Source organism: Hemitrygon akajei, chromosome 1, assembly GCF_048418815.1.
Source record: "Hemitrygon akajei chromosome 1, sHemAka1.3, whole genome shotgun sequence".
NCBI classification, from domain to species: domain Eukaryota; kingdom Metazoa; phylum Chordata; class Chondrichthyes; order Myliobatiformes; family Dasyatidae; genus Hemitrygon; species Hemitrygon akajei.
In genome coordinates, this window is record NC_133124.1 from 205206512 (window position 1) to 205233412 (window position 26901).

General features: G+C 44.1%; 1 protein-coding gene across 7 annotated transcripts in view; it reads left to right on the forward strand.

The window, feature by feature from the left end:
* Positions 1 to 26901, forward strand: part of LOC140734734 (netrin receptor UNC5D-like) — an 820373-nt gene that overhangs the window by 398275 nt on the left and 395197 nt on the right. For 6 of the 7 annotated variants that reach the window (XM_073059143.1, XM_073059196.1, XM_073059151.1 and 3 more), the window contains exon 2: positions 8753 to 8968. In XM_073059143.1, coding sequence (XP_072915244.1) covers positions 8753 to 8968 — 216 coding nt within the window. The remainder of the gene's footprint in view (positions 1 to 8752; positions 8969 to 26901) is intronic. The other variant, XM_073059161.1, reaches the window with a different exon arrangement.

Genomic DNA, 26901 nt, shown 5'->3' on the forward strand with positions numbered 1-26901 from the left:
CCATTTCTGATACAACATGGGATGGTTGAGGGGGATAAGAAGGGGGGGGAGGGATAAAATAGAGAGCTGGGAAGTGATAGGCTGGAGGGAAATGGGCTAGGGGGAAGGTGGAGAATTATGGGAAATAAAAGAGGAAAAAAAGGTAGAGAGAGAGAAAGAGAACCAGACTAAAATAATAGATAGGGATGGGGGTAAGGGTGGGGGGCAGGGGTATCAATGGAGGTCAGTGAGTTGGATGTTCATGCCAGCAGGTAGGAGGCTACCTAGGCGGGAGATAAGGTATTGCTCCATCGATCTGCGTGTGGCCTCATCTTGATGGTAGAGGAGGCCATGGAAAGACATGTCGGAGTGGGAGTGGTCTGTGGAATTGAAGTGTGTGGCCACAGGGAGATCCCGCCACTGCTGGAGGACCGGGTGCCGGTGTTCGGCGAAACGGTCTCCCAGTCTGCGGCGGGTCTCCCCATTGTATAAATGGCCACATCGGGAGCACCAGATACAGTATATCACCCCAGTTGACTCGCAGGTGAAGTGGTGCCTCACCTGAAAGGACTGTCTGGGGCCTGGGATGGTGGTGAGGGAAGAAGTGTGGGGACATCACAGCCTATCACTTCCCAGCTGTCTATCCCTCCCCCCCCCCCACTTCTTATCCCCCCTCGACCATCCCATGTTACTTCACTCCTGATGAAGGGTTTCGGACTGAAACATCGTCACTACCTCCTCCCATAGATGCTGCCTGGCCTGCTGAGTTCTGCCAGCATTTTGTGTTTTTTATTTATTTCCAGCATCTGCAGATTCACTCGTGTTGCATTTCTGATACAGATGGAAAGACAAAGTGATTTGCCTTTAATCTACTAGAATTGGAGAACTCTGTTTATTTTTTTCCCCTTTCCTCCAGGCACTTCAGGTTCCTCCCTCAATCCACAGACGTATTGGTTGGTAGGTTAATTGTCCCATGATTAGACTAGAATTAAATGTGGGGTTTGCTGGGCGACTTGGCTCAAAGGGCCAAAGGGCCTATTCCATGCTGCGTCTCAATAAACAAATTAAAGATCAGCTTTATTTGTCACGTGTACATTGAAACATGCTACGAAATGGGCCGTTTGATGGTGACGACCGACGCAGTTCAAGGGTTGTGCTGGTGTGCAGATTGTAAGTATCGCCATGTGACACTTGCCAACAAAGCATGCCCACAACTCACTAACCCTGGCTGTACGTATTTAGAATGTGGGAGGAAATTAGAGCACCCGAAGGAAACAAACAGTCATGGGGAGAATGTAGGAACTCCTTAAGGAATCAAACCCTGACTGGTGATCACTGAGGTTGTCAAGCTTTGCACTAACTGTTGCCATGCCAACTATATGGACACGCCCTTTCTCCATGTTCTTACTCTCCAACTGCTCCCACTCACTCACTGACCAGTTAACTTCTTCTTCACTCATCACCATGGTTACCCAGTGTTAACCTGTTGGAGACATCCCCTCCCCTATTCTCCCTGCTGCTCTACGAACATCCTTTTTCTCCTTGTTGTAGAATTGGAAAGTATGAGGTCCTGCAGACTTTAGCAGGCCCAGACAGAAGATAAGGTGTTGTTGGCATTGGACTTCACTGTAACAGTTTAGCAGGCCACAGACAGACAGATCAGAATGAGGGTGGTTGGACAGCAAGAAGAAGCAGGAGGAAATCAGGCAGCAAATGGATTAGCTAGTATTGCTGCTACTTCACAAATATTGCAGTCACCAGTGACATCCATGTGAATATGTCTCAAAAGTGCTTTCAATTAAGTAGAAGACCTGTTGAATTGAGAAAATGGACTGTCAATAGCAGAGGAGAGAAAAAAAGACCAGGTACTCTGTCAGCAGTAAGCCTATGAACAGCAAATGACAAAAAGTCACTAACCTGATTGCTAACCCTTGCCTTTCCTGTCAAAAACAGCATGACATGTGGAGCCAGGGAGAGTTCATTGCCACAGTCAGCTGTGGAGGTCAAGTGCTTGTGGATGATTAAAGCAGAGGTTGATAGGTTCTCGATTAGTAAGGGGATCAAAAGTTGCAGGAAGAAAGCTGAGAATGGGGTTGAGAGGAGAAATAAACCAAGTGGCAGGACAGACTTGATGGGCTGAATATGCTGATTCCACTCCTGTGTCTTATGAACTTATATATTCCAAAACTTCTTTACTTGTAAATCCCATTTCACCGTCTCAGCTCCCTCTTATAAGCACTTAATTGCCTGATCGGGTTAGTACTTCAATTTACTCCTCCTCCCACTGATAATTGCTCGAGCACAGACTGCACTAACCAGCATGGATTGATCAATGGACTCTTACCCAATCGTTCAATCAGCAAGATTGCCTTGGAGAATTAGCCAGCTTTTTTGCGAGTTGGAGCTCATTAGGTGCACGGTTAACCGCTCAACAAGTGACCCAATTGCCGGTGCAGTCTGATAAAACAACTGTAAATACTGCAGTCTGTCAGAAAGCACGCTGAGCAAAAGCACAGAGATTCATCCAAAGCTAAAACTTCAAAGGGAAGATTTCACTCCTTGAAATCATTTGCATTTTGTTCTTTCAGCTACAGATGTAGGCATCACTAGCGAGGCAGTGTTTAGTTGCCAACCCCAAGAGCCATTAAAGAAGAGATAATTGTTGTACCATTTCAAATTCATTAATTATAAGATGGTGGAATAGGCCACTTGGCAGCTCAGACTGGCTATCTGGATGCCTCATAGTTTGGAATGGTAATTGTTCTGCCCAAAACCACCAGGACTTGCAAAGAGGTGTGAACCTGCTATACTAACTACCCCTCCACTGACTCCGTCTACATGAACTGTTATCTCAGGAAAGCAGCCAACAAAACCAAGGACCCCTTCAAGCCCAGTAATTCTGTTACCTCCTCTCCCACTGGGCAGAAGATAGAAAAGACTGGAAGCATATACCACCAAGATCAGGGACAGCTTCAACCCTACTGTTATCATACTCTTAGAAGGACATGTCATAGGCTAAAAGATGAACTCTTGATCTCCCAATCCATCTTATCATGCCCTTGCACTGAAATAACATTACACTTTCTTTGTAACTCTGACACTATACACTCAGTGGCCATTTTATTAGGTGCCCTCTGTACCTAATAAAGCGGCCATGAATATATAGTAGTTATATATACCCTACGAGTATATAGTTCATGTAGTCGTGGTCTGCTGCTCCTGTAGCCCATCCACTTCAAGGTTCGACATGTTTTATGTTCAGAGATGCTCTTCTGTGCACCACGGTTGTAACTAGTGATTATTTTGTCGCCTTCCTGTCAGCTTCAACCAGTCTGGCCATTCTCCTCTGACCCCTCTCATTAACAAGGTGTTCCGCCCACTGAGCAGCTGCTCACAGAATGTTTTTGTTTTTAACACAATGCTAGAGGAGGGGCTCCGAACCTGGGGTTCATAAACCCCTCATTTTATGGCATTGGTCCATGGCATAAAAAAAGGTTGGGAACCCCTGCCCTAGAGACAGTTGTGCATGAAAATCCCAGGAGATCAGCAGTCTTGGAGAAATTCAAAACCATCCCATCTAGCCCCAACAATCTTAATGGTCAAAGTTACATTTCTTTCCCAATTTGATGTTTGGTCTGAACAACAACTGAATCTCTTGACAATGTCTACATGCTTTTATGCAATGAGTTGGTGCCACACGATTGGCAGATTAGATATTGCATTTACAAGCTGGTCTACAGGTGTACCTAATAAAGTGGCCACTGAGTGCATATCTACTTCCTTTTGCCACCCATGGTAGCACAAACCTTTCATCACAGGAATTAGCCCAATAATAAATCTCTGTACTCCAAGGGTGATCTTGGCATTACCCTGTACAACTGGCACAACCAAAATTTAATGGAGTCTAGAGTCTCACAGAAGGAGACACTGCCTTCACAAATATGATTAGGGAGCCAAATGGCAGTCCATTTTATAGTTACTCATTTAAAATTCTTTATTGGTTCCCCTGCAGGGATTTGAACTGATATGTCCAAAATCCTAGTGTTTCATTTCCTAAATCACTTCAATTACGATGTTGCCAAATCTTCTACAATGTGACCTTTCAACACCTGGAATAATGGATGTAGAATAACTCTTGGGTTGTGTCTATACCGGTGTAAGCTGCAAGAAGTCCAACATCAAATCTATAAACTGCTCGCAAATTACGAAAGCTAGCTAATCAAATACTAGTGAATAGATGAACTCAAATTATGTAAAAGGTTGAACTAAAGACTGCTTTTGCTGGAAAAGAGTCCACAGTTTTACATGCATTGGAATTTTATTAGTTTTACCTGTACAACCAATTGTTAATGCAAATATCTAATCAGCCAATCATGTGGCAACAAACTAAAGTATAAAAGCATGCAGACAAGGTCAAGAGGCTTAATTGTTGTTCACAATGGGAAGAAATGTGAACTAAGTGACTTTGATCATGGAACGTTTGTTGGTGCCAGATGGGGTGGCTTGAGTATTTCAGAAACTGCTGATCTCCTGGCAGTTTTCACACACATTAGTCTCAAGAGTTTACAGAGAATGGTGCAAGAAGCAAAAAGCATTCTGTGGGCACAAAATGCCTTATCAATGAAAGAGGCCAGAGGAGAATGGCCAGGCTGGGTCAAGCAGTCAGGAAGGCAGCAGTAACTTAAATAACGACACGTTACAACAGAGGTGTGCAGAAGAGCATTTCTGAATACACAATGCATCGGATCTTGAAATGGATGAACTACAGCAGCAGAAGACCACAAAGCTATAATCAATGGCCACTTTATTGGGTACAGGAGAAAGTTACCGCTAAGTGTACATTGCACAATATGTGTCATCAAGACAAGGAATATTCTTCCATTGTTATGCAGTTGCTGGCGGTTAATTGTTTGGAATTATTCTTGTACATTCTTTAGATTATATTTAACCTCAGGAAAGAATTTTCAGAGTGCTTTCGCTCTTAGGTGATTGTCTTTGAGGCACACAAGTAATAATATTCTGATCCATGCACCCTGCCCCACATAATTTTACTGAACATTCCACATCACAATACTCAGCACCATATGCACAAAATTCAGAAACAGCTTCTTCCGCTCAGCCAACAGATTTCTGAATGGTCCATAAATACGATTCTGTTATTCCTTGTTTTTTGCGCATTTTTCTTTTGCACTATACTGCTGCGATAAGGCCCAGCAGCAGAATTGGGCCATTCATCTGCTTTGCCATTCCATTACGGCTGAGTTATCTTCCCTCTCACCCCATTCTCCTGCCTCCTTCCTATAACCTTTGACGCCCTGACTAATCAAGAACCTATCGACCTTTGCTTTAAATGTACCCGATGCTTTGGCTGCCACAGCCATCTGTGGCAATGAATTCCACTGACTCACCATCCTCTGATGAAAGAAATTCCGACTCATCTCTGTTCTAAAGGCTCACCTTTCTACTCTGAAGCTTTGCCCTCTGGTCCTAGATTCCCCCGTTATAAAAAGCATCCTCTCCATGTCCACTCAATCTACAACAGACCATTTACTATTTGATAGGCTTCAATGAGAGCCTTCCTCATTCTTCTAAACTCCAGCAAGTACAGGCCTAGAGCCATCAAACAATCCTCATCTGTTGGCACTTTCATTCCCAGGATAATTTGGGATAACACCTGCCCATACATCTGTCCCTTCACCTCCTTTCTGAGCCCCAAATAGTCCTTCCAGGTGAGGCAACACCTCACCTGTGGATCTTCTACAGTCACCTATCATGTCTGGTGCTTCCTCTGCATTGGTGAGACCCTTCATAAATTGCGGGATCGCTTCATCAAGCACCTCCGCACCATCTGCCAAAAGTGGGTCTTCCCGGTAGCCAAACATTTTAATTCCAATTCCTATTCCCATTCTGGCATGACCATGTATGGCCTCTTCTTGTGTCAAGAAGAGGCCACCCTCAGGGTGGAGGAACAACACCTTATATTCCATCTGGAGAGACCATAAGACCAAAGGGTCTGCTACCTTCCAACCTGATGGCATGAATATTGATTCCTCCTTCCAGTAAACAAATTCCAACACCCCTCCCCCCTTCCCCTATTCTCCATTATGACCTTTTACTTCTTATCACTTGCCTACAACTTGCCCTGGGTCCCCTCCTCCTCCCCTTTCTCCTAGGGTCTACTCTCTGATCCTATCAAACTCTTTTTTCTCCAGTCCTTGACCTTTCCCATCTACCTGCCTTCTCCTATCACCTTATCACCTTCCAGGTAGCTTCTTTCCCCTCTCCCCACCTTTTTTTATTCTGGCAACTTTCCCCTTCCTTCTCAGTCCAGAAGAAGCGCCTCGGCCCAAAACGGTGACTATTTATTCGTCTCCATAGATGCTACCTGCCCTGCTGAGTTCCTCCAGAATTTTGTGTGTGTTGCCTTTTGATTTCCAGCATCTACTGACTTTCTCAGTATTGTAGTTCTTGTGAAGATCCTCTGGACCTTCTCCAATGCCAGCACATCCTTTCTTTCATGAGGGGCCCAAAACTGCACCTGCGAAACAACAAATCTCACATCAACTAAGTCAGTGATAATAAATCTGATAGTGAATCTGATGATCTGGAAGAGGAGCAGAATCAAGACTTAGGCTGACTTAGCAGATGGAGATGTTAAACGTTCCTCTCTGTTAATTGCCCATCTGCCTCCATCCTACCTCCCAGTTCCAGTCTTACAGCTTAACATGAGAGCTGACTCTCTCCCAGCATTCTTTGCTCTACCGCTGTTTGCGAGAGGTAGTCACCTCCGCATGACCACAGTGGATCCAATCATTGTTTGAATGTTAATACATGTCAACAAAACTCCCTGAGGATCCCTTAGAGTTGCCACTCAAGCTGCTCGGGTGATTAAGGAGGCGTGTGGTGTTTTCTGGCTTATTCAAGCACTACCGAAGATGTGCGACAGCTTACTGCTATCGCCAAAGACAGTAATGAGGCAGGCAGAGACAGGGCTGTTTCGGGGGATGAGGCACAACGTGTTCATCAGCCGGGTTCGCAGATGGAGTTGATATCACTGCTAATGATGGAGTGAGGGATTTGGAGAGGAGTCAATGCTGAAGGGTTTCGATGCCTGTCCACTCTAACCCGGGTGCGAGGTTGGATCGCTCCAAGTGGCGGGCCGATTTGGCAAGGCTGAGAACGGCTTTGGGCAGGTGGCCCAGGTGAATCAGGGTGCCCGGTTCTGGGTCCTTGGACGTGGCATTGGACAATTTAGACATCATCCCAGATAGACGGGTATGGTGACGAAAGTCGAGCTGAGATCACTCGCTGTCCTGCGAATGTTTATTTCTTTCTGTGCGGTGCCGAGGCGTTTCTGCCCTGATGGTGTGAAAGCTGGGGACCAAGGCTAGGCTTGGGCTTACCCCAGTTGCTCCAGGAGCGGAACTGGAACTCCATAAGACCAGAAGATATCGGGGGGGGGGGGGGGGGTAGAAGCAGGCCATTCAGCCTATCGAGTCTCCTCCACTATTCAATCATGGGCTGATCCAATTCTTCCAGTCATCCCCACTCCCCTGCCTTCACCCCATATCCTCTGATGCCCTGGCTAATCAAGAACCTATCTATCTTTGCCTTAAATAGATCCAGTGGCTTGGCCTCCACAGCCGCTTGTTGCAACAAATTCCACAGATTTACCACCCTCTGAAGTAATTTCTCTACATCTCAGTTCTAAATAGATGTCCTTCAATCCTGTAGTTGTTCCCTCTTGTCCTAGAATCCCCCACCACCGGAAATAACTTTGCCATATCTAATCTGTTCAGGTCTTTTAACATTCGGAACGTTTCTATGAGATCCATCCTCATTCTCCTGAACCCCAGAACTCAGTCTAGTTTGGGATGCTGTTGCCTTGCTTCTATTGTTTTCGCAATGTATTTTTTTCTCTCTTTCTCTGAACATTGGTTTTTGGTCTTTTTTTATTTGGGTTCTTCGAGCTTCTTTGTGGTTGCCTGTAAGCAGACAAATTTCAAGGTGTATAATTTATACATTCTTTGATAGTAAATGTGCTTTGAATCTTTGTACGGTGTGTTGACCTTCATTAGACAGGGGACTGAGTACCAGAACCACAAGATAATGCAGCAGCTCTATAAAACTCTGGCTACACCCCACATGGTACATTGTGTTCAGTTCTGGTCAGCTCATTATGGGAAGGATGTGGAAGATTTAGAGAGGGTGCAGAGAAGATTTACCAGGATGCTGCCTAAACTAGAGAGCATGTCTTTTGGAGAAAAGTTGAGCTCACTAGGGCTTTTCTCTTTGGAGTGAAGGAGGATGAGAGGTCGCTTGATAGAGATAGACAGGATAATGAGAGGCCTTAATAGTGGATAGCAGGTACTTTCGTTTCAGAGCTGAAATGGCTAAAGCAAGGGGGCATATTTTTAAGGTGATTGGAGGAATGTATGGGAGATATATCAGAGGTCGTTTTCTTGCAGAGAGTGTTATGAGAGCATGGAACGCTCTGCCAGGGTGGTGGTAAAGGCATTAGAGACTTTTAAAAGACTCTCAGACACATAGATGAAAGAGAAATGGAGGGAAAGGTTATATTGATCTTGGAGTAGGTTAAAAGTTTGATGCAATATTGTGGGCCGAAGGGCCTGTACTGTGCTGGACTATTCTATGTTCTCTGAATTCTCCAAGGGCTTGGTGTGGGGTGAAGGTGCTAATTGCACAGTTTTGTAGCCAGCTACCCTTTCTGTTCTTATATCCACTCTAATGCCTTGACGCTGTTCTTCTTCAGCAGGGGCAAGCAATGGAGACGGTCAAGCTGCAAACACACCTGTAGGGACGCTGCCTCGCTTCCAGATTGAACCAGAGGATTCCTACATTGTGAAGAACGACCCCATTAAGCTGCGTTGCAAAGCCATGCCTGCCATGCAGATCTTCTTCAAGTGCAACGGCGACTGGGTGCATCAGGACGAACACATGCTGGAAGAGGACGTGGATGAGCTGACAGGTAACACGCGTCCCTCGTGGCATCCCTGCGTTTGGATGGTGAGAGCCCCTGGAAGGCATCTGTACATGTCAGTCTGCTTTGTGCTTCTTGAAGTGGTATTTCTCCTGTACGCTGTGAGGGAGGATGTCAAAGTGTGGGGTGAGGATGGCGATGAGTTACCTTAGTGTTTCCTGCAAAAAGTTCAAGGGGGAATGGTGGCAGTATGGATTTATTGTCATGATGAGTTATCTCAATGTTGCAAGAATAAAGTAAATTTATTATCAAAGTCATAAACATAAGAAAGACCGCAGATGCTGGAATTCCAAAGCAACGCACACAAAGGAACTCATGGAAATTAATAGATAATTGATGTTTCGAGCTGAAACCCTTCTTCGGGACTGAGAAAGAAGGGGGGAAGATGCCAGAATGAAAAGATGGTGGGGGGGGAGGGGAAGGAGGCTGACTGGAAGGTTAAAGGTGAAGCCAGGTGGGTGGGAAAGTTCAAGGGCAGGAGAAGAAGGAATCTGATAGGAGAGGAGAGTGGACCATAGGAGAAAGGGAAGGAGGAGGGGACCCAGGGGAAGTGATAGGTAATTGAAAAGAGCTAGAGGAAAAGGGGGGGGGGGGGGTATTCTGTAGGCTCAGTGATGAATTCATTCAAAACCAATGCTGATAGCCTTGTCAACATCAGGGCAGATATAGGGACTGAGGTAAATCAACCATGTTCTCAATGAATGATGGAAAAGACCCTTTCCTGGTCCCATTTCTTACATTCTTTTGACTAATTCTTCATAATCCAGGAATGTGTGCACTATGCAACACAAACAAAATGCTGGAAGAACTCAGCAAGTCAGGCTGCATCTATGAAAATGAATGAACAGTCGATGTTTCGGGCCAAGAAAACATCAACTGTTTGTTCATCTTCATAGATGCTGCATGGCCTGCTGAGTTCTTCCAGCATTTTGTGTGTGTTGCTTTGGATTTCCAGCATCTGCAGATTTCTTGTGTTTATAATGTGTGTACTCTGTTTCTGCACACCTCATCAGGAAGATAAGCTGTCGAGGCAAAAACGGAAAAGGTGATCTGACCATTCTCTGAGAGCTGCTTCTGGGACTCTGCTGTGTTGAAATTCAGCACCATATAGCACTTCAATGTCTATAAATGATGGAAGCGGTGTGATAGAAATGATACATGAAATACAATAATGTGGAATCTGTTTCCCCTCCATGTTTTTTCATTAGAGGGCATAGGTTTCTGAAGAGGGATAGCTCAGTAGAATAGTGGTTAGAACAACTCTTTACAGCACCAGGGACCCAGGTTCAATTCCCACCTGTGCCTGTATTGAGTTTATATCTTCTCCCTGTGACAATTCCACTGTCCAAAGACGTACTGGTTGCTAGGTTAATTGGTCATTGTAAATTGTCCCATGATTGGGCTCGAATTAAATCAGCAGATTATTGGGCTCAAAGGGCCAGAAGACCCAAGCCCACGTTATATCTCAATAAAAGATATGTGCCCCAAATCACTCAGTATTGGGAGCTGTGTGTAACATACAGACTGGACCATTGCCTCTGCCCAAAGAGTTGCTTCCATTTGTTTTGTCTCTAGTGTTATTTTCCCTCCCAGAGCTTACACCCACATTCATAGAGTGAGCACATTTACTACCTCTTTGAACTTGCTTACCATGGTCCCTCTCCTATTCAATCCCATTCCACACAGTGGATAACTCTGACTTGATGAACAAAATGTCACCAATTGATCAGGAATACAATTCTGTACAAAAGTCTGTGTGTATATATATACTGTATATATAACCAGGGTGCCTAAGACTTTTGCACGGTTCCGTAGTAATTTTATGTATTGCACTGTACTGCTGCCACAAAAAAATTTCATGACATATGTGAGTGATGATAAACCTGATTCAGATATGGGTCTCTATTGTGGACTGAGAGTGGGAAGGGGGCAGGGAGAGGGGAATCATGGTTGGGAAAAGGGGAGGGAGCGGGAAGCACCAGAGAAAGATTTTACAATGATCAATAAACCAATTGTTTGGAATCAAATGACCTTGCCTGGTGTTTCAGAGCTGGGTGTGTCTACACCTGCATCACCCCCCTCCTCATGAACTCTTCTGACACCTGTCCCTCACCCCTCCCGCAACGTTCAACCCTCGCCATTCCCAACATCTTTGCTCCCGCCAGATTTACAAACTCACTCCTTGCTCCATGTTGACAAATACAATACTGTGCAAAAGTCTTAAGCACCCTAGCCTAAGACTTTTCACATGGTACTGTATATGGTTGCCTTTTCTATTATATTTTCCCCGGCCCCACTTATCTTCCCGAAATTACTCTTTATAAAAAAATTTTGGCTTAAAGCCAACAGCGGTATGAGACTTTAAGACAAGATCTTGCCTTGAAAAACTTTTCAGAAGTAACTGGAGTGGAATTTATTGTCATTTCAATAATTCTGATATAAGAGCTTCATTCCACCTATGGAGGTGCATTCTGTAGAATGAGTGTATGATAACTTTCATATGAATCAAATTAACTTAAAGTAGCACCTCAAGAATTGGACTTCATCTCCACTTTTCCTGGTATTCACTGAGAGGAAATTGCCAATCAGCTAGTATCAGATGTTGAACAATTGCTGCTAGAGATGGGAGCATTGAGTGGTCAAAGGATGTAGTGATGAATATCACAGTGCCCGTGCCAAGACTGTTAACAATTGTGTAGCACTTGTACAGAATTTGAAGCAGGCACTCAATTCCATGCTCTGTCTTGAGAAGAGATTACCTGGTGGACAGGAGAAGGGATTTAACGATTTGCTCAAAACCTCCTTGTAAACGTGCAACATCCACACTGTCTCCTGGAAATCTCTGCCCATTACTGCTCATGAGAAGAATTTAGGATGGTATTGAAAACCTCGAGGCTTTGTATTGGGAAAACCAAGGAACCCCTTCAGGTGAAAGATGGGGGAGTTTACCCCATGGACTAACCACCTTCCCTCCAGCCACCACAGGCCCCATCTGTGGACTCTGAACTGGCTTCCTAACCTCATCTCTCTGACATAGCCGTCGACTCCTCTCAATTCTCTTAACGTGCACCTGGCCACTGTTCCCTCGAAACCGTGCAGATGTGTGGCCACGCAGTAACTGGAATGCTCCCATTGCTGCACAGCTGGGATTTCCTTTTCCTTAATGTTTTATTAAAGTGCCACGCAGTTTTCAGGCCACGAAAAGCTTTCCTGCTCAGAACACTGGTTGGTCCGCGCAGCTCTAAAAAGTAGTAAAGGGAATGTTGTACCTGCCCATAGGCATCCTTACAGTAGCCAGTTCGCCTGCCAACTATGGGAGGGAACAGGAGCAGCCGGGAGAAATCCAGCGGTTTCAGGGAGACTCCAAATTTCACGTAAAACTTGATCCGGCGGGCCTAGCTGACACAAAGAGAAGTCAAAACATTGAGTGCACAGAAGCAAAAGTGTGAACAGCATGGGAGTATTTCCCTCTTCATTCTACTTCAGGGATAAACATTATCCAAGACAGTTCTCCTGCTTTCCCTTAAGTTAGCGAATGAGATCTCTTACACCCACCTGAGAAGGCAAATTGGGACTTGGCGCAACATCCTGTTGGAAAGCCAGCATCGTCCATATTACAACACTCCAGCAGCACTGCATTGGAGTGACAGCCAAGGATTATTGAACTTAGGAAAATGTGCAAACTCCATACAAACAGTACTGGGTATCAGGGTCAAAATTGGACGTCTGAAGCGGTGATGCTCAAGCACATCTTCTTATTCACACTCAGATTCAGATTTATTCACCACATGTACTTTGGATCGTACAGTGAAATGTGTTATTTGCATTAACAACCAACACAGTCGAGGATGTACAGGGGGCAGCCCGCAAGTATTGGCACCCATTCTAGCACCAATATAGCATGCCCGTAATGCTTGGCAGAACAGCACTGAACACACCAGAACACAGAAAGCAATAAAGCAATCAAGCCCCTTCATCCCTCCTTCCCACCTACCCACTCACTCACATACACAGTTCTCTAACCCCAGGACAAGCCATCTACTTGTCTCCTGCGGAGTCAAGGATTCACATTCTTCCCTAGCGAACATGCAGAGATTCGCCAATCAGGAATTAGCAATTAGCAATCAGGAATTCCAGCAACTGGGACTTCACTTCTGGACTTCGGATTGACCTACGGGCTTCGATCTTGGCCACTGATCAACCTTTGATCGCCTTTGATCCAGACCTCCAATTGACCTTTGGGCTTCGGTCTTCTGCGCAAAATTCTTGCCTCTGGACTAGCAGTACAGGCAGTTAGATCTGGACAAACCTTTCCACCAAGGATGGTACAGTGCAGATGTAATATGTCGTATTCCATTCATTTTCAGGAATGACTGAAACTGTTACACACCAAACTGTGGTCCATTGTCACTGACTAAGTGGTCTGGAACACCAGTCCTTGAGAAGAGGCTTCTCAATGCATTAACAGTGTACAAGGGCAAAGTGGAGACTATTGGGAATACTTCTGGCCTCTTCTGGACGTGTTGGTATCCCAGATGTTGCGTAACCAGCTGCTTAACCTGCTACCTATCCCAGCCCACCAGACAATGTTTTGTGCCAATGCTTTCACTTTGACCACGCCGAGAAGATTGGCAGGTAGCTCCTCCCACACTTTAGCTCAAGTTGGATGGTACAACTACCCATCCCCACATAAGGCAAACCCTTCAAGGGCAAGTTCATCCCAGTGCTGGTAAAAATGTGGGAACTGAAATTTCTGCTGCACATTCAGGCCATTTTGGGTTGCCATGTAGACCTGAGCCAGTGTGGGATCTTTTTTATTACCCTTTGGATCATCTCTGCTATAAAAGGGAGACTTTCGATTTGCATTAAGGAGAATATGTCAAGAGGACGGTCCTTTTTAATAAATTATTCTGGTATTTCCTTTTCAAAGTGTAAACCAGACAATCCATCAGCATTTCCATTGTTAGTTTTCCTCTTGAGTTCGATCTCGTAATTATGTCCTCCAAGAAAGAGAGCCCATGCCTGCATCATGCTGCTGCAGTTAGTGGAACACCCTTCTGTGGATTGAAAGTGGATACTAGTGGCTGAAGATCAGTAATGAGGGTAAATCCTCTCTCATACAAGTACTGGTTAAAAGGTTTTTCACCCCGAACCAGAGATTCAGTCAATCTATGCATACTTTTCTGTGCCGCGGTGAGGGAACATGACGCAAAGGCTATGGGGCATTCACATCCATCACTCATAACCTGTGACGTGGCTGCACTATACTATAAAGCCAAGCACATCCAAGACAAGCTTCACTGGACGATGTGGATCATAATGTATGAGTACAGAGAATATTGTCACCATTTCCTTTGCCTTTTTGAAAGCCACCTCACACTGCTTTGTCCATTCCCCTTTCTTACAGTTCTGTATTAATAACATCAAGGGGTGGAGCACGGTAGCCAGGTTTGGGAAGAACTTGCTATAGTAATTGACAAATCCTAAAAAGGACCATGACTGTGACACATCCTATGACCTTTCACTGCTTGAATTTTCTCAGCAAAATTGTGTAAATCTTGTGCGTCAGTAGTGTGACCACAGTAAGTGATGCTTGGTTTAAAAGATTTACACTTGTCGCACCATGAACTGAGACCATCAATCTTCTAATCTTTTTAACACTGTCTTGAGAGTTTGGAGATCTTCCTTGTCATCCTCAGTAGTAACTATGGTTGTCATTCAGGTAACACCAAGTTCCTGGGCAACTTTGTAGCACCAGTCCTTAGCTTTCAGGTGCAGATACGACTCCAAAAATAAGCTTATTGTAGCGATAAATCCTTTTACGGTGCTTGTGGTGAGAAACACCTTGGGTTCTTCCATCTCCATCTGTAGATAGACCTCAGCTAAGTCCACTTTGCTGAAATGTTTCCCTCTAGAAAGGTTTGCCAAGATATCCTCTAACATGGGAAGAAGCTTTTGATCTACTTTTAGTACCGGGTTGATGGTGAACTTAAAATCACCACAGATCCTGACAGACCCATCTTTCTTGGCTACTGGTACACTGTCATTGCCCATGGGCTCCATTCAACCTTGGGAAAAGTTTGTTCAGCCTCCATGCCATCTAGCTCACTGGGTACTTTATTATGGATGATTAAAGGAACTGGTTAGGCTTTGTAACCCTTGGATGTGGCATTATTTGTTGTTGTATTTCACCATTGTGAAGGTCATTCCCACTGGAGTTAACTTTTCTCCAGTGTAAATTCTTAGTCGGATATCTGCAGGCTTCAGTTCAGTATCTTTGAACTGCTGATCAAACTCATTTTGTGGAATGGCTGAAATAGCCGAGCGAGTGTCCAAATCCATTTAAATTAATTTATCGTTGACTTCTGGTGTAAGCCATATTGCTTGTATATTGTTAGTTTTCACATTGTAAATCTCAATACTGCTCAGTCCTGTGGCACTCTTATCATTATCAAATTTTTCAGTTCTGACTGCAACTCAATTGTGTCTCCGGCTGCTGTTTCCATTGATATTGCAATTTCAATTGCTCTTTTAAATGTGAGTTATGCTTCAGTTAGGAGCCATTTTTGAATGCTTTATTTGTGAGATTGAACAAATCTTAAGCGTTCTCTCAGTTCAACATTAAGCCATCACTGAACTAGCAATGCTCAGATAATTTCTTCAATTCAACCACTTAAACGAAACTAGACTCCCCTTCCATTTGATTTTGCATATGAAACCTTAAGCATTCTGCAATCAATAATGGTTTCAGTTCTAAGTTTTCCTGCATTATATTCATGATAATAGCAAAGCTCATTTCAGCTGGTTTGGTTGGAACAGTTAAACTGCTAAGGAAACTGCTTGCTTTTCCATGCATTGCTCTCAGCAATACTGGCACTTGTTTGTCATTGGCTAATTCATTTGCTTAGAAGTATTGCTCACTTCATTTAGTAAACATCATCCAGTTATCTGTTGTGCAATCATATGCGTCTGATGTAGCCAGCCATTTCTTTTTTTTTTGTTACATTTTTAATATAACTCAATACTCATTCATTTATGAACCTGCGGTCATATTTGTTATTTGTTAATTTAGTCCATTTTCTGCCTTTTTATAAACTCAAACTTATCTTCCACCTTCCAAAGAAAGCTGTTGCTACACTTTTTTTTTACTCAAATGTCTCTCTCTCCCATTCCAAAGAAAAATGTGCTGTGCTTCAACAGTTAAGTACTTATCTTGGGTTCATTTTAAAACTTCCTGGTTACCATGGTTCTGTTTTGTAAATCCAGAAACTAATTGAAAGAGAAACACAGGAGCCAGGATAGCCTCTCCACTTAATTTCTCTTTAGTGAGGCACTCCTATATGATGTGATGAAGTAATAACGTATGCTATTCACATACTTCTTACATGTAACCTGTAATGAATTGTATAAACAAACAAAGAATTTAATCAAGCAATATTGTATTAATTGTAATATTTACAATATTACTCAGATATTAGTGAAGTATTGAATATACTACAGGTATAATTGAAGGGGAGTTGGTGGGGATTTGGAGAGAATAAATAGGATCAGATTAGGATTAGTGTGAATGGGTGTTTCATGATCAGCATAGGCTCAGAGTGCTGAAGGTCCAACATCTGTGCTGGAAGTACACCATGAGTGTAATGATAAATTATCAAAGGCGCTATATATTTTTTCAATAGAGGTACAGGATGGTAGGATGACTTATACGGCTCAAGGAGCCCATGTTGCCCATTTACATCCATGTGACCAATTAGCCTACAAACCCGTAAGTCTTTGGAACGTGGGATGTACACGGAATACCCAAAAGAAAGCTCTACTATCACAGGGAGAACATACAAACCCAGCTCAGTTGTTGGCACTGTAATAGCATTTCACTAACCACTATGACAAGTCAGGCAACATCTATGCAGTGGAAACAACGGTCGACATTTTAGGTCGAGGGTCTTGGCCCAAAACGTTGACTGTTCAATCCCCTCCTTAAATGCTGCCTAACCTGCTGAGTTCCTTCAGTATTTTGTGTCTGTTGCTCTGAATTTCGAGCATCTGCAGAATTTCTTGTGTTGATGCACACAAGTTTTTCTTTTCCATTTTCACCTTCAAAGCAGGTTTGTTGGTTTGCAAAACCTGCATTATAATTGCTTGCAAAATCATGCTGTGTGATATTAGCATATGGATGCACACATTGATAGACCAATATCACATCATGCAAATTTGTTCCGAATGCGTGTCAGATTCCCCAAAGAAAACAGAACTGGATGAGGGCAATTTAGAGGGCTCCAGAATTCATAGCACTGCACTGCCAAAATGTTTATTCTACCTGCTGCTAGACCTTTCATAGAACGGATACCTGGAGAGTGATTGCAGGGCTGCAATTTAATCAAAATGCTCAGGTTATATCGTAAACTGCCAGTTTGATGCCATCTTCTAAATCTGAAAATTGGATTATAGCCTGGAATGAATTCTGTTCCAACTTTTCTTGAATTTAATTATCTATACAGTGTTCATTTTGCGTGGGAGGTTTTATCTTTTGTTTAAGCTAGGAAGGAGAGCTTTTTATTTACATTTCTTCACATCTATTCGTTCAGCAATGGCACAGGGAGCCATTTATTTTATTTAGAGGTATGGCGCAGAACAAGCCCTTCAGGCCCAACAAAACACCTATTTAACCTTAGCCTAATGACAGGCATGGTGCCTCATAAAAGTGGTGTCCATTATTAAGGACCCCCATCACCCAGGACTCTTCACATTGTTACTGTCAGGAAGGAAGTACAGAAGCCTGAAGGCACACACTCAGTGATCCAGGAACAGCTTCTTCCCCTCTGCTCAAGTGGTCATTGAACCCGTGAACACTACCTCAGTTTTTATTATTGCTGTTTTTGCACTGTATCTAAATTTAAATATTTAATACACAAATATTTATTTTTCTATGTTATCATCTATTGCATTGTATTGCTGCAGCTAAGTTAACAAATTTCACGACATATGCTGGTGGTAAAAACCTGATTCTGATTTGCAATGACCAATTAACATACCATATGAGGAATTTGGGAGGAAACCGGACCACCTGAAGGAAACCCATGCATTCATGGGGAGGACATACGTACACCTTAAGGGTGGCATCGGGATTGAACTCAGTGCACTGGTGCCCTGAGCTGTAATAATGTTGTGCTAACCGCTATGCTACCATGGTGGTCTATTTAGAGATTCTGTATGATAACAGGTCGTTCTGTCCCAGCAAGCCCGTCTGGTCCAGTGACTCCCATGTGATCAATTAATGTACTAATCCCGTAGGTCAGGCAGCATCCGTGGAAGTGAATGAACTGCCATTGTTTCAGGGTGAGATATACGCTGCCTGACCTGCAGAGCTCCTCCAGCCTCTGGTGGATTTCTCCTGCTTATAACTAACTAACCCGTACAGCTTTGGAATGCGGGAGGAAACCGGAGCCCCCCAAGAAAACCCATGTGGCCATGGGGCGAAGGCACAAACCCCTTATGGACAGTTGCGGAATTGAACACAGGTCGCCGGCCCTGTAAATAGCTTTATGCTAACCACTGCGTTACTGTGCTGACCCAGCTTTGCAAGGCATTGTGGGCCATCATTTCCCAATCAAAGCCCAGCAAATATCTCCCTCCTTTAAAAATCATACACAACCCAATAAGACGGAACACCAGTTATTTCTTGTTGTTGCTATTGTTCTTGGAGGGAGGAATATTGCCCAGGAGATTATTGCTCTTTGAGTAGTGCCTCAGTTTTTTCTCTGAATACTACGTCTTAGTTTATTGATAGTTCCTGTAACAATATAACATTTTCTGTGACATCTTATCTTTACTGTTAAGTCAGCTGAGGATCTCACTACTGGCAGCCATCTAGTTTAAAGAATGAAAATATCATCAATTCCACAATAGCATTTTAGGGTCGAGGAGATCCACACAATTATGTTCTGTAACTTTAAAATATCTTCACAAAAATTCATTTCAATTTATAATTAGTGTAGTGGTTAGCACGACGCTTTCAGTACTGGAGACCTGGATTCAATTCCTGCTGCTGCCTGTAAGGAGTTTGTACATTCTCCCCCTGACTGCGTAGGTTTCCTCCAGGTGCTCGGGTTTCCTCCCACAGCCCAAACACATACTAAGTGGTAGGTTAATTGGTCATTGTAAATTGTCCCATGATTAGGCTAGGGTTAAATTGGGGGATTGCTGGGCGGTGCAGATCGAGGATTGATATCAATAATTAATAAATAAATAGATTTTGAAATGTTAAAAACATTATTTTAAAAAGTAAAAATAGATTAATTTAAAACTCAATTTATAATTAATATTTGATTATTGTGTAAAGTAATACATTCATTTATAAGCACTTTCAATTTTTAAGTCTTAATATTATTTTAAAAGAAGACTCTTGTTCAGTGACAGACAGTGATCCCATTCAAAAGAAATGACCTAGGTGTCCTAGCTAAAAGAAGTACAAAGTTAGGGAGCCAGTTATGTTGAGTCTTCCCAAGTTTAGAGTAGAAGGTTGTCGCTGGACTCGGCCCACAACCCCGTGGGAGGGCTGGATCTGCCTCTGACCCCCCCCCCCCCCCCCCAGTATGTTCCCCGCTTCTGCACTGATGTGCCCAGGTGCAGAGGTCTGGGAGATGTTGTCATGGGCACTGCAGCAAGCTGGGTTGCTCTGCAGATCCACCAACCAGGCACCAATTCAATCACGGTCATCGTTTCTCTTCTGACACCAAAGAACCACAAGCTGTGACGTCGAATGAGCGCACCTCATGACCTTGTCCACAAACAATAAGCATTACTATATGCCCTGGAGGAATTTTTATCACTTGGTTTTGAGATGATTTTAATAAACAAGCCAGATTTCAGGTTATGATCTCATTTGATAAGATTATTGCTCTATATTCAATCTGGGTGGCTGTGATTTTCAATAACTTCATTAGTGATTCTGCAGAATTTACAGCATGATTCCTCATATGAATCATCACTAACATACACAATTATCCTTCTGCCAAGGAATGCAAAACAGCATGTAACATAATCAATCTAATGATAACTGATAAATCAGTGGTAAGCAGAGCTTCCCTCACAGTTCACTGTCAAACCAAGGTCTAGTCTCTTGCAAAGGAGGGGGTGTTGGTGAATTAAAGAATTTAACATCTCTATTGCAATGAATGCAGCACGGGAGCCCATTTCACTCAAGCCAATATGGTCCCACCATCCAGGCTGTGCCCTCCTCTCACAACTACCATTGGGCAGGAGATATAGAAGCCTTAGGTCCCACTCCACCAGGTTCAGGAGTAGTTATTGTCCTGCAGCCATCAAGCTCCTGAACTGCCATGCATAACTTCAATCACCATGACTCTGAACTGATTCTACAACCTACAGATTTACTTTCAAGGACTCTTTACAGCTCCTGTTCCCAATATGACTTCCTATTTTGCATTGTCTGTCTTCTTTTGCACATTGGCTGCTTAACAGTCTTCGGCTGTTTCGGTATAATTTTTTTGTAAGTTCTATTGTATTTCCTTTTCTCCTGTAAATACCTGTGAGAAAATAAATCTCATGCTAGAATATAGCGACATATACATACATTGATACTAAATTTAATTTGAACTGAACTTTGAAGTCCAACCAGTGCTAGTGTAATTCTGATCTAGATTATCAACGTTAGTGTTGTGGATTGTGGCTTGCGTTGCAGCTGTATTCACCAACTTTCCTCCTTTGAAGTGAGGTGGGGTCTTTAAAGTCCACCTGAGAGAGATATTGCCTGCATGGGAGTGCACCAGTGACACAAGCAGGCAAGAAGATAGGAGCACGAGTAGGCCACTTGGCCCCTGAAGTCTGTTCTACCATTCAATGCCTGATCCACCTTAGACCCCAGCAACCCTTCTATGCCAGCTCCTTGTGACCCTCAATTCAAAGATTCAAGAATTCAAAAGCACATTTATTATCAAAGTATACAACTCTGAGATTTTTCTTCTCCCGATAGCCGTGAAACCAAGAAAAAAGAAAGAACAGCAGCAGGATCATCAATGACCAAATCCCTTTCCTCTGCAGGAAACAAAAGAACTTCAGTCCCCAAATATCTCTCTCCCTCCACAAAAGAATGAACAAATTGCAGCAAGAACATTGACCCCCCCCCCACTCTCCCCCCACACAAAATGCCAGAAGAATATCAACCCCCAAATCCCCCTCCCCAGCACAAAAAAATTAGAAAGAACAGGTGAAAACACAGAATATAAAAAGATTGAAACAAAGCCCAAAGGCCATAATCCAATTCCATATCTCTATCCATACCCATAACCCCCTAGAAAAATTACGTTAAAGTCTTCCAGACACAGTGGCAGGCCACACGTGTTCCCATCTCCAACAGCGGAGTGTCACACCAGTGATCAGAGAGCAGGCAGCTGGCTCTCACATTCTGCATTTGCCTCGATGTTTCAATCCCCCTCATCGTCTTAATCAGCGAAATAGAGTCCAACATCAGCTTGCACCCCCCCCCCCCACCCCCAGCCTCCTTGCCTCGAGGCCCATGCTTGCTACCTCCCAGAAGCCTCTCGGAGACAGCAAAGTGCTGGATTACCCGAACAATCGCCAAACTGCAAATCACTGTCTCCAACAGGTCCAGGAAAAGACTCAAGATGAAAAACAGACATGAGAGAAGTGAAATAAGTAGTCTGGTGGCTGGTGGTCTGTTCAGAAGATGTCGACTATGGGAATGTTGCGCGCAGGTGCCATCTTGACCGGAAGTTCAGGAACAGGAAGTAAACAAATTTCCTGCTCTTTCAAAACTGTATCTAATTCCTCTTTAAATGCCCCCAATGTTCCAATTTCCATAACCCAGAAAGGCATCTATCATTCTTAACTCAACCGCTGGAAAAGAAGAAAGGAGCTTCTACTCCCCTCACCTTATTCTGGCTTCTGCCCCCTTCCTTTCCCATCCTGATGAAGGGTCTCGGCCTAAATCATTGATTGTTCATTCCTTTCCATGGGTGCTGCCTGCCCTGCAGAGTCCCTCCAGCATTTTGCATGTGTTGCTATGGATTGCCAGCACTTGTAGAATCTTTTGTGTTTGTGATTTCTTTTGGGTGCCGAAGTATTTGTTTTACAATCTTTCATGACCATTAATTGACAGGGTAAAGACCTTTCTCACTCATCTTTTCTGTCTGCACGTGCTTTGTTCATCTGGTGCCACAAAAGTGGTTTGATAATCATAACACATACGTACTGTTGACATTCCTCGAAATGTCGACTGTTCATTCCTCTCCATCGATGAGTTCCTCCAGCCTTTTGTGCGAGTTTTGATTCAAAAGGATTCTAGGTACATTTATTATCAAAGTACGTATGCAATATACCACCCTGAGATTCCTCTTCCCTACAGACAGCCATGTAAATCTTGGAACCTGTTCAAAGAAAGACATTAACCCCACTCCATGCAGGAAAAAAAAACACCACACAGATGACAAAATAGAGAAAAAAAAATGAGCAAAAAACAAAAACAGAAGAATCTAGGCATATTCGGTTCAGCTCAGTTCAGTTCAACCTAGCACTGTGTTGCTTTTTACCCTGATCAAAATAGTCTAAAATAGCAATGGGAAAAGGAGTGACCAGAAACCAGATACACTTCAAAACGCGTTCTACAGAGTCTAATCCACGAGCTGCATAGATTAAACCAGGATCCAGGATTCCAGCACAATCCTCCAGTGGCATTAAGCAAGAGGGAGAGCAAGACCTTCTTCCAGGAGCAGCGAGCGAGAGTGAGACACAGACTGTCACACGCAGACACCTCCCTCTGGCAGCAGTGAGCAGGCGGCTGCTAGACAGCGCTAAACACTCGCCTGCCTTCCGCTCTCGCCTGGATAGTCCATTGTTCGCTGGCACCATCTTCTTCCAGAAATCTCATTAACTGCAGTCTTTTACCTCCACTCTCAACCTGTTACCACATTGATAGGAATTTTTTTTCATCAAGAGCACCCAGGAAGCAATGAACGCGCCAGAGAATCTGTGGAAACAAAACAAAAGCTCTCTAAATGGTGTTAACTCTGTTTCTCTTTCCACAGGTCCTGACGGAAGGGTTTTTAACCTGTAATATTAGCCTTGCTACTACTTCCACTGTTATAACCGGGGGATGGTAATGGGGATAAGCTCTCACAATTTATTAAATGCTCCCAGTAGTGTGCGCCTCAAATAGCCTCTGACAGCCAAGTCCAGCTCCTGGCCTTCACGTGTGGCTTAGCTACTAAGCCCGACGGAACTGACAGGACAAGGGGCAAAGGTGGATTACTGGCACCTTAAAATCAGTCACTTCGGACAGATGGGGCTCATCAGCCGTGATCTGCAGCTCATCTAGGAGAAGGAAAACTCTGATCTCAAACCTCCGCTGCCTTGCGGCTATACCCACTCAGGAGGAAGGCTTTGGGAGTAAACCCCGAGGGAAGTATCTGGAGCGGGAGTTCCTAAGGTGGTCCTACATTGAGCTCAATGGTGACTGGCAACTCCTGCGATGCTGCTGGTACCAAACTGTATGGGTCTCTGCCGCCCCTTTGGGTTCATCATGGAAGAGGGGACTTCGCTACATTGACAACAGCTTGCCCTCCATATTGTATTGCCCAGGCTTGCAATTGTAGACTTCTAGGACACAATGCCCGTGGACAACTCTGACCGACAGAGGCCTCACTCTCTCACTTCCACAAATTCAGCCTGACCCGCTGAGTGTTTCCAGCCTGTTCTATTTTTATTTCAGGCTTATTGCATCTGCAGGTTTTTCATTTAATTTTCAAGACCGTGCAGGCTTTACTTTTTCCCCAAGTAGGATCGCAGGGAACGTGGCGAGTCCGCGCGGAGCCAATCGATTGGACCTCCGACGCTTGAGACGCACTGTCTCTTGGTCACCGGCTTTCGAGTGCGCGTGTTTCCTTTGTCTCGGGGGGGGGGGGCCTGATTTGTCGTTCCCGCGCTGTAAATCACCCCGCGTGTACCGTTACTAGCACGATTCAGTAAAAACATTTAATCCTGCCACTACGTGGTCGCTCCAGTTCCACGCTTACGTCGCAGATCATACTTGCCTTTTGCGCGTCGGCTCTTGCTCAGATGTAACGCTGAAGGCCATTAATAAAGACGTGAGGCTGAGCCCTTCCCTGAGGCACTCAGCTATTCACCTCATTCCAAGTGCTTTCCATTAGGAGCCTCTCACTGCTTTTGACTTTCTAATCCTTTATCTATCTAATTTGACACATCCCCTGTAATGCCATGTGCTCTTATCTGTACAAAACTTTCCACTCCTAATTAAGAAGACCCTGGCTTTCCTTCCTCCATGAAATTGCCTTTATCAGTGAATTAATGGATTCAGCTGCAGCTCCACCCTCACCCGTACACTTGGCTGGATTTCCCATTGGCATATCCCGCGGTATCCCGCTGATAGTATTATCTGGTTGCTTCCTCTCGCAGCCAATTTCTGTCTCATTTTATTTCTCTCTGGAGAAATGTACTCCTAGCTGCCAAGTGCGTGCTCTTATTTGACCATCTCTGCTGGCCTAGCTGCCTCTGGTCTATCCAACGTTCCTTTGGGCTTAACTGCCCCTTGGCCACCTTTGGTCAGGAATGCGTCATCAAGGACCAAGGGTCAGTTTTATTCACCACCTACGGTCCATGTAACAGGAATTTTCTGTGTGTGTTAGTCAGGGTGTGACATGCAACAAAAAAAAATTCCATACTTGTAAAGAATAAATAATTATCTAAAAAATGAGGTTAGAGTTTAAAGTACAGATATGGAATAAAATGTGCATAAATAGGTAAATACCAGCAGATGCTTCCAATGTAAGCAGCATTATTAAAAAGTAGTTTGAAGTGCTTACATGCAGTGTAGTGATCTATCAAGGGTAATTGATAGAAGAGGTGGGGAGGCTAACTAGAATGATTGATCGGATTAATTAAAATGATTTATCAGATTAAGACATTTTTAAGGTGGTGTACTTTTTGTTTTACAGCCCTATAGTGCTTTCCAGAAGGGAGCTTTTGGAAAAGGCAGTTTGCAGGTTGGGTACCATCGGTAATGATTTTTCCTGCCTGCTTCTCAGTCCTGGCCACATACGGGTCCTGCAGTGATGCTAAACCGCTGCCAATGACATTTTCTGCTGCCCTGGCGGTTCGGTGTCGTTTCCGTGGATTGTGAGAGTCAGACGGCAATGGCTGATGTGAGAATGCTCTGTGTGAAGGCAGGGTAGAATTCCATCAACGTGTTCTGGGGAAGACGGAATTGTACCGACTGCCACATGAAGAATGTCCCCTGCCTAGTCTTTGTGTTACTGAATAAAAATATGGTCCGCCCCCCCCCCCCCCCCACTTGAGGTCCTGAGAAATAATGATTGCCCAGGAACCCAAATGTTGATTCTGATTCGGTGCAGCATCCTCTCACGATAGACAGAAACTGCACCGAGCTGGCAGCATAGTAGAAAATGTCATTAGCAGTGGTCTAGCATCACTGCAGGACCTGTATGTGGCCAGGATGGAAAAAAAGCAGGCAGGGAAAATCATGGCAGACGCTACCCACCTTGAAAACTGCTTTTTCCAAAAGAGCGGGTCTTTGAGATATTCTTGCTGTATTAAAGAGGCAACAGAAATAAAGGTTTTTCTGTACTGGTATCTGTTAGCCTGCGTCCAACGAGTACACCCTTGGTCAAGGAGATTTGAGTGTTTTTGGAGGCCTCCACTCTCACAAAAGCAAAAATCTTTCCTGTGCCCCTGAGAAAGCAGCAAGCTAAATCAATTCAAGGAATGAAATTCCTCTTGCTAATCATTAGACTATCCACTATCACTGGAACTAGATCTTTTTGTCAATGTAGATGAAAATGCCTTGTGGCAACAGCACGATGTTTATTTAATCTCCCAGTGGTGGAGCCTTCAATAAAATTGATTGTACGTAACGACACACACACACACACACTCCATGCTGGAGGAACTCAGCAGGTCAAGCAGCATCTGTGGAAATGAATGAACAGTTGATGTTCAGGGCTGAAAAGGAAGGGGGGAAGACGCCAGAATAAAACGGTGGGATGAGGAGGAGGAGGACAACCTAGAAGGTGACAGATGAAGCCAAATGGGCGGGAATGATAAAGAGCTGGAGAAGAAGGAATCTGATAGGAAAGGAGAGTGGGCCATGGGAGAAATGGAGGACGAAGCACTGGGTAGAGGTGATAGGCAGGTGAGAAGAGGATTTTTTTTTACCGGAAGGAGAAATTGATGTTCATGCCATCACATTCCAGATGGAGAACTGCCCTGTAAGTGCAGTCATGGCACAAGAGGAGGCCAAGAACCGACATGTCAGAATGGGAATGGGAATAGGAATTAAAATGGTTGGCCAAAGGGAAGTTTCACTTTTGGTGGATGGAGCAGAGGTTCTCAACAGAGCAGTGCTCCAATTTACAATGGCTATCACCAATGTAGAGGAGGCCGTGTTGTAGCACCGGATAGAATAGACAGCCTCCATTAGGTTCACAGGTGAAGTGTTGCCTCACCTATAAGTACTATTTGGGAGTCTGAATGAAGGTAAGGGAGGAGGTGAATGGGCAGGTGTAGCACTTTGGCCACTTGCAAGGATTGTACATAAATGGAACTGAAACAGCTGCTGGGAGGCAGAGTGGCACATCTCGTAGAGCTACTGCCTCGCTTTATCGCAGTAGATACAGAAGTTGAACCTGGTAAGGTCTTCGGCTGCTGTAGCTCATCCACTTCAGGTTTTAATGTGTTATGCTTTCAGAGATGCTCTTCAGCGTGCCACTTTTGTAATGCGTGGTTATTTGAGTTACTGTCGCCTTCCTGTCAGTTTGAACCAGCCTGGCCATTCTCCTCTGACCCCTCCCATTAATAAGCATTTTCATCCCCAGGACTGCTACTCACTGGATGTATTTTTCTTTCAC